This window comes from Molothrus ater, chromosome 29 (genome assembly GCF_012460135.2).
Source record: "Molothrus ater isolate BHLD 08-10-18 breed brown headed cowbird chromosome 29, BPBGC_Mater_1.1, whole genome shotgun sequence".
Taxonomy (NCBI): Eukaryota; Metazoa; Chordata; class Aves; order Passeriformes; family Icteridae; genus Molothrus; species Molothrus ater.
Window position 1 is genome coordinate 1,435,491 of NC_050506.2, and position 8,141 is coordinate 1,443,631.

Consider the following 8,141-nt stretch of genomic DNA (forward strand, 5'->3'; position numbering starts at 1 on the left):
CGGACCCACGGACACGGCTGTGCCCCCCCCGCCGCCCCGCCCTGCCCCACCGCCACCCTCCCGCCCCGTGTCGCGGGGTCCCACGCGTGTCGCGGGGGTCCCGCCCTGCCCGGCGGCCGCAGCATCCCCGGCACAGCTGGGGCACATCTGGGGCACAGCTGGGCGCGATCCTTCCCCCCCCCGCCCCATACACCCAAACCCCGATCGTGCCTCAGTTTCCCCACGCGGGGCCGCTCCGTGGGATGGGGCACGGGTGGGGTGGGGGGCGTTGAGTCCCGGGACCCCCCCCCCCTCCCCAATCCCGCCCCGTCCTGGTCCCTTTCGGGGCCCCCGCCCGGTCCCGGCGCGGGGATGCGGAAGCGGCGCCTCCCGCGGCCCAGTTCGGGACCAGTTCGGGACCAGTCTGGCCCCAGTTTGGACCCGCTGGGCCTCACGCGCCCCTTCCCCCACGCGCGGGACCCCCCCCCCTCACAACCCGAAACGTCCCCAAAAGCGTTTTTGGGGGTCCGGGGGGTGTCAGCCCGCCCGGTCCCGGGGGATGCGGTGGCACCGCCGGTACTGGGCGGTACTGGGAGCACTGGGCGGCACCGCGGGCACGGGACGGGACCGGGAGCGCGCGGGGACAGCGCGGGGACACCCACGGGGGGGCTCGGGTGGGGCTGGGGGGGGGAAAGGACCCCGTGTCCCGCGTGGGGAGCGGGACCGGGATGGGGAAACGGGACCGAGACCGGGACCGGGACCGGGATGGGGACACCGGGGGTGGCGGGGACAGGGACACGGTGGGGAGGGGGGGGTGGCCGGTCCCGCGTCCCGCGTGGGCCCCGGGAGCCACCGAGTGTCCCCCCCTTCCCCCCCCCCCCCCAGCGTGTCACGGGTTCGAGCCCCCCCGGCAGCGAAACGGGAAGTGAAAGCGGGGGGGGGATGGGATGGGGGGCACCGGGGGAGCACCGGGGGCACCGGGGGAGCCTGACCGGGACCCCCGGCGCCGTTAACCCCTTCCTGCCCGCCGCGGGGGCATCGCCGGAGCGCGGGGGATGCTCCGTGGGGCGGAGGGGGGTCACATAGAACGGGGGGGGGGGGCATCGCCGCGGTTCGGGGCCGCCGGAGCGCACCGGGAACGGCGCCGGGAACGGCGCCGGGAACGGCCCCGGGAGCGGCGCCGGGAGCGGATGGAGGCGGCGGCCGCGGGGTCCATCCGGTGCCGGAGCGGCCGCGGGGCCGCCGGTGGGGCCGGGGGTCGCTCGGTGGGTCCGGTGCCCCCTCCCCCTGCCCGCACTTACCGGCCGCGGGCGCTGCCGGTGCCGGTGCCGGTGCCGCCGCTCGGGCTCTCGGTGCCGCCGCTCTGAGCGGGGGTGGGCGGGGCTTAACGGGGCGGGGTCGTCGGGGGAGGGGCTTGCAGGGGCGGGGTCAGGCGGGAGGAGCCGCCCCGCCCTCCCCCCTTTGCCCAGGGTCCCCCGCGGCCCCGATTTGGGGTCCCCGCGGTGTCACCGCCCGGGCTGGGGGGGACAAGGGCGGGACGTGGTCACACAGGGGCCCGGGAGGGCATCAGGAGCTGGGATCCGGTATTGGGGTCTGGAATTGGGGTCTGGAATTGGGGTCTGGTAATGGGATCCCACTATGGGACCTGGAGCAGAGGCCCCACTCTGGGATCTGGTACTGGGATCTGGTAAGGATCCCATACTGGGATCTGGTATTGGGGTCTTGTAATGGCATCTGGTAATGGGATCCCACATTGGGATCTAGTAATGGGATCTACTAAAGGGATCCCATACTGGGATTCCAAACTGGGATCTGCTTTAGAGATCTGGTATTGGGATCTGGCACTGGGATCTGGCATTGGGATCTGGCACTGGGATCTCACCCAGGGATCTCCCATGGGATCCTTGTCTGGGGGATCCCATCCAGGGATCTCATGCAGGGATCTCAACCATCTCCAGGGATCCCCTTCCCCTGGGGACACTGCCTGGTCCTCTGGGGGCTTTATGGCCTTATGACCATCATCATCATCATCATCATCATCATCATCATCGTTGTCATTGTTGTCATCATTTTCATCATCATCATCATCATTGTCATTGTCATCATCCTTGTCATCATCACTGTCATTGTCATCATCGTCGCCATCATCATCATCATCATCATCGTTGTTGTTGTTGTCATTGTCATCATCTTTGTCATCATCATTGTTGTCATTCGGAGTCATCGTCATCGTCATTGTCATCGTCACCATTGTCATTGCTGTCATCTTCATTATCGTCATCGCAGTCATCATTGTCATCATCATCATCATCATCGTCATCATCATTGTCAGTCATTGCCATTGTCATCAGCATCGTCACTGCCATCATTGTCACTGCCATCATCTTCATCATCATCGTCACCGTCATCATCATCGTCCTTGTTGTCAGTCAGCATCGTCATTGTCATCAACTTCATCATCATCATCATCATCGTCATTGCCATCATCTTCATCATCATTGTCATTGCCATCATCGTCATTGCTGTCATCTTCATCATCATCGTCACCATCATCATTGTTGTCATTGTTGTCAGTCAGCATCAACTTCATCATCATCATCGTCATCATCTTCATCTTCATCGTCTTCATCTTCATCATCATTGTCATCATCTTCATCGTCATCATCATCATCTTCATCATCTTCATCCTCACCATCCCCAGTGTCCCCCTCCAGGACCTCCTGGAGCCACTCCAGGACCTCCTCAGGCCCCGGCAGATCCTCCTCATCCTCCATGTCCAGCCACACGCTGCTGGCCTGGGGACACAGGGGGACAGAGGGGACAGGTGGGGACACTGGGGTGACACTGGGGTGACACTGGGGTGACACTGGGGTGACACAGATTGTGGGGGACACCAGGGGGGTGACGCTCACGTGGTCACTGACGTTGACCACGGGGGTGACACCGGGCTGACACTGGGGTGACACTCATGGGGTCGGTGCCATTGACCACAGGGGTGACACAGAGGTGACACTGGGGTGACACTCACACGGTCGGTGTCATTGACTATGGAGGTGACATTGGTTTACATGGGTGTGACACGGGGGTGACACGGGGGTGACACGGGGGTGACACGGGGGTGACACGGATGTGACACGGGAGTGACACGGGGGTGACACGGGGGTGACACGGGGGTGACACTCACACGGTCAGTGTCATTGACTATGGAGGTGGCATTGGTTTACATGGGGGTGACACGGGTGTGACACGGGGGTGACACTCACTAAGTCGGTGGCATTGACTATGGAGGTGACACGGGTGTGACACGGGGGTGACACGGGGGTGACACTCACACGGTCAGTGTCATTGACAATGGAGGTGACATTGGTTTACATGGGAGTGACACGGGGGTGACACGGGGGTGACGTGGGAGTGACACGGGGGTGACACGGGGGTGACACGGGGGTGACACTCACTAAGTCGGTGGCATTGACTATGGAGGTGACACGGGGGTGACACGGGGGTGACACGGGGGTGACACTCACTAAGTCGGTGTCATTGACTATGGAGGTGGCATTGGTTTACATGGGTGTGACACGGGGGTGACACAGAGGTGACACGGGGGTGACACTCACTAAGTCGGTGGCATTGACCACGCCCAGCTGTGGCCGGGTCAGGTCGATGTCGAAGGTGTCCTCCCAGGTGGGGACGAGCTGGGGGAGGGACAGAGGGGACAGGGGGGTCAGGGTCTGTCCCAGGGGAGGGGACAGAGGGCTCAGAGCCCCCGGGGGGCTGTGGGGGTGTCCCCCCCCCCCCCCGTTACCCCCGGGAAATGGCCGGGGTCGATCCAGAGGATGCTGAAGTCGGGCTGGTCCCTCCTGTCCTGGGCCACCTCCCTCAGGGTCTCCACGAACTCGAACCCGTCTGGGGGAGGGGACAAGGGCGAAGGGGGGGGTTCAGAGGGGGGGCTGAGACCCCCCCCCCCACCCCCAGGGACCCCCCCCAAATTCCCTTCCCGCCCCCCCCTCACCGGGATCATCCCCCTCGGCGAAGGCCACGATGGGGGTCCCGTCCAGGGCGTCCTCCTGGGGGGGGTCACGGTGACGTGGGGGGGGTCCCCGAGTGTCCCCCGAGTGTCCCCCGAGTGTCCCCCGAGGTTTGGGGGTCACGGGGAGGGGGGGGATGGCGGGACCCCCCCGCACTCACCCAGCTCTCGGCCGTGCTCTGAGCTCTGAATTCCCGCAGAGGGACCCTGGGGGGGTTTTGGGGGGGGGGGGGGTGAGGGGCACCCCCAAATTTCACCCCCCCCTCCCCTCCCCCCAAGGAGCCGCGGCCCCCCCCGTCCACCCAAACCCCGAGTGCTGCTTGGGGGGGGCTCAAATTAGGGGGGTCCAGAACAGGCGGGAATGGGGAGGGGGTGACGGGGATGAGCCCCCCCGGGACCCCCCCGGTGTCACCGCTCTGGGTGGGGGGGGGGGCGGGGGGGTCCCGGTGTCCCTCGGGATTGAGGCCGCGGCGCGGGGGGGGGGGGGGGGGGGATGATCCGGGGGGGGATTAAATGCGGGAATCTCCCGGCAGCACCCGGGGCTTTAACCCTGCCCGGCGCGGGGGGGGCTCGGCAGCGCCCCCGACCCCTCCCCGGGACCCCCCCGGGACCCCCCCGGGGCAGGGCGGCCCCCCCAGACCGGCGGGGAGACCCCCGTGGGAAAAGGAGGGGGGGGAAATGGGGGGGGGGGATGAGAATCGGCCGTTCCCATGGCAACGGAATCCCCATGGCAACCACATCCCCATGGCAACTTGTTCCCATGGCAACCATTGCCCGTGGCAACCTGTTCCCATGGCAACTTCACCCCCATGGCAACCACATCCCTATAGCAACCGTCCCCATGGCAACCATGTCCCCATAGCAACCACCGGCCCATAGTAACCACGTCCCCATGGCAACCTGTGCCCATGGCAACCACATCTCCATAGCAACAACGTCCCTATGGCAACCACATCCCCATGGTAGCAACATCCCAGAGTAATCACATCGCCATAGCAACCACCAGCCCATAGTGACCTCTTCCCATGGCAACCTGTCCCCATGGCAACCACATCTCCATGGAAACCCGATCCCCATGGCAACCATCACCGCCTAGTGACCTTCTCCCATGGCAACCACGTCCCCATGGCAACCACGTCCCCATGGCAACAATCCCATAGCAACCACATCCCCATGGAAACTCCATCCCCATGGCAACCGCTTCCCCTCATCTCAGCATCCCGTTCCCATGGCAACCGGCCCTGATTTGGGGAGGGGTCCCTTGGGGAGGGGTCCTCGGGGCCCCCCCGGAAGCTCCGGGGCCGCTCCAGGCCCAGCCCCAGCGCTGCCTGGAATGGGGAATTTTGGGGGGAATTTGGGGGGATTTTGGGGGGATTTTGTGATTTTGGGGGTCCCAGGGGGTGCCAGGGGTCACCCAGCCCCCCCCAGCACCCCCCGGGCTCACCTGGGGGTCGAAGGTGGCGAGGAAGAGGAGGGAGGGGTGGAAGCGCCGGGCGGCGACGAAGGAATGGAATGCTGGGGGGGAATGGGGGAAACTGGGGGAACTGGGAATGGGAACTGGGGGAACTGGGGGAACTGGGAATGGGAACTGGGGGAACTGGAATTGGGGGATTGGAGACAGGGAACGGGAACTGGGAATGGGGATTGGGAATGGGAACTGGGAATGGGAACTTGGAATGGGAACTGGGGGAACTGGAATTCAGGGATTGGAGACAGGGAACTGGGATTGGGAATAGGGATTGGGAACTGGGAACTGGGAATTGGGAATGGGATTGGGGGATTGGGGATTGGGAACTGGGACTGGGACTGGGAATGGGAGCTGGGGATTGGGAACTGGGCATTGGGGGATTTGGAATGGGGGATTGGGATCTGGGAACTGGAAATGGGGATTGGGATTGGGAAATGGGCAACTGGGAATGGGAACTGGGAACGGGGAATGGGGACGGGGAACTGGGATTGGGGGAACAAGGACTGGGATTGGGAATGGGCAACTGGGAACTGGGAAGGGGAACTGGGAACTGGGAATGGGAATGGGAATGGGAATTGGGAACTGGGAATGGGATTGGGGAACGGGGAATGGCAACTGGGAATTGGGGGATTTGGAATGGGGGATTGGGAACTGGGAATGGGGAACGGGGGGTTGAGAATTAGGGGATTGGGGAGCTGGGATTGGGGATGGGATTGGGCGCTGGGGGCACTGGGGTGACACCCAGCTGTCCCCGGTGTCCCCACGCACCCTCCGCTGTCCCTGGCAGCCCCCGGTGCCTTCGGGCTCCTCCTCGATGTCCCCAAAGTCCCGGAGCTGCTGCACGGGGGGGCCCGGGGTCAGGGGGGGGTCACAAGGGGGGTCTGGGGGTGCCTTTGGTTTCATGGGGGGCTCTGGGATTGTCCCCGGGGCCAGGGAGAGCTTTGGGGGGGTCCCGGAAGGTCTGGGGGGGATCTGGGGGTCCCCCGGGGTCTGGGGGTGTCCCCTGGGATCGGGGGGTGGAGGGGGGGGGGATTTGGGGGTCCCCTGGGATCAGGGAGGGCTTTGGGGGTGTCCCCAAATGTCTGGGGGGGCTCTGGGGGTGTCCCCAGCCCTGAGGAGGTTGGGGGGCTCAGGGGCCGCTCTGGGGGGGTCCCGGGGGGTCTCACCTGGCTCAGGAAGTGCAGCAGCTGGGGGGAGGTGTCACAGACAGCGGGACAGACAGCGGGACAGACAGCGGGACAGACACCGGGACAGACACCAGGACAGACAGCGGGACAGACACCGGGACAGACAGCGGGACAGACACCGGGACCCCCCAGGACCCCCGGGGCCAGCAGAGCCAGGAGCCACAGAGGGGACATGGGGGACAGGGACAGACGGACAGAGAGACACGGGACAGAGGGACACGGGACAGGGAGACAGAGGGACAGAGAGACAGGGACAGACGGACAGGGGGACAAGGGGAGAGAGGGACAGAGGGACAGAGGGACAGGGGGATACGGGGATGGACACACGGACAGAGGGACACGGGGACAAGAATGGACACACGGACACGGGGATGGACACACGGACACGGGGATGGACACACGGACAGAGGGACACGGGGACAAGAATGGACACACGGACACGGGGATGGACACACGGACACGGGGAGGGACACAGGGACACACGGACACGGGGAGGGACACAGCCAGGGGGACAGGGACACCCTGGGGACAGACGGACAGACTCCGGGGACAGACAGACCCTGGGGACAGACGGACAGACCCCGGGGACAGACAGACGGACACCGCCCCGGGCGCAAGGACTCTGGCGACCCCCGCGGGGACACGGCGACAGCGCCAGCCCCTTCCGGCGGCGGGAGGGGACGCGGCGGGGACAGACGGACGCGGCGGGGACAGACGGACGCGGCGGGGACAGACGGACGCGGTGTCACCTCCGCGGGCCACAGCGGGGACGGTGACACCGCCCCCACCCCGGCTCGGGGGGGTGGCAGCGGCTCAGCCCGACCCCTCTGTCCCCAAATGTCCCCAAATGTCCCCAAATGTCCCCAATGTCCCAAATGTCCCCAAGTGTCCCCCCCCCCTCCCTCCCCGCTCCTTTTTGAGAAGGGAAAGAGGATCCGGGGGGGGGGGGGGAGGGGGCTAAAAATAGGGGACCGGCCCTGGGGACACCGCGGGGACATTGGGGGACACTGGGGGGAAATCTGGGGGAAATTGGTTGAGATTTCGGGAAAATTTAGGAGGAAGTTTGGGGGGAAATCTGGGGGGAATTTGTGGGAATTTTGTGGAAATTTGGGGGAAATTTAGGGGCAAGTTTGGGGGGATTTGGGAGAAATTAAGGGGGGGGGGTTGGAGGAAATTTGGGGGTAATTTGGGGGGATTTGGGGAAAATTTAGGGGGAAATCTGGGGGGATTTGGGGGGAACTTGGGGAAGAATTTGGGGGGAAAATTAGGGGAATTTGGGGAAAAATTAGGAGGAAATTTGGGGGGAATTTGAAGGAAATTTAGAGGGAATTTGGTGGGGAATTTGGGGGAAATGTAGGGGGAAATTTGGGGGAAATTTGTGGGAAATATGAGGGGGAATTTGGGGGGAAATATGAGGGGGAATTTGGGGAAAATTTAGGGGGAAATCTAGAGGGATTTGGGGGGAAATTTGGGGGAAAATCTG

General features: G+C 64.5%; 2 protein-coding genes across 3 annotated transcripts in view; one reads left to right on the forward strand and one right to left on the reverse strand.

Moving 5' to 3' along the window:
• Positions 1 to 908, forward strand: part of LOC118695902 (cilia- and flagella-associated protein 45-like) — a 9,052-nt gene extending 8,144 nt beyond the window's left edge. Inside the window, exons 10-11 of the mRNA XM_054517586.1 lie at positions 216 to 565; positions 865 to 908. Coding sequence (XP_054373561.1) covers positions 216 to 565; positions 865 to 908 — 394 coding nt within the window. The remainder of the gene's footprint in view (positions 1 to 215; positions 566 to 864) is intronic.
• Positions 909 to 2,018: 1,110 nt separating this feature from the next.
• Positions 2,019 to 7,320, reverse strand: LOC129046972 (calsequestrin-1-like). 2 transcript variants are annotated; one of them, XM_054517635.1, is made up of 8 exons: positions 6,638 to 7,320; positions 6,240 to 6,305; positions 5,448 to 5,518; positions 4,165 to 4,210; positions 3,989 to 4,043; positions 3,782 to 3,882; positions 3,594 to 3,671; positions 2,019 to 2,774 (listed from the first exon to the last, which is right to left on the reverse strand). In XM_054517635.1, exons 1-8 carry the CDS (start codon positions 6,830 to 6,832, stop codon positions 2,550 to 2,552), a joined length of 837 nt encoding a protein of 278 aa, XP_054373610.1. In that variant the 5' UTR covers positions 6,833 to 7,320; the 3' UTR covers positions 2,019 to 2,549. The 2 variants fall into 2 exon arrangements, with proteins under 2 accessions (XP_054373610.1, XP_054373609.1); XM_054517634.1 differs by having other exon boundaries at positions 6,240 to 6,308.
• Positions 7,321 to 8,141: the final 821 nt, after the last annotated feature.

What these genes read in the sequence shown, in the direction of transcription:
- LOC129046972 (XM_054517634.1), bottom strand. Translation starts at nt 6,832, where the DNA reads ATGTCCCCTCTGTGGCTCCTGGCTCTGCTGGCCCCGGGGGTCCTGGGG. An exon ending in GCTGCCAGGGACAGCGGAGG is followed by an intron (nt 5,519 to 6,239) that starts GTGCGTGGGGAC and finishes ATTCCCCCCCAG; the next exon opens with CATTCCATTCCTTCGTCGCC. An exon ending in AGAGCACGGCCGAGAGCTGG is followed by an intron (nt 4,044 to 4,164) that starts GTGAGTGCGGGG and finishes GACCCCCCCCAG; the next exon opens with GAGGACGCCCTGGACGGGAC.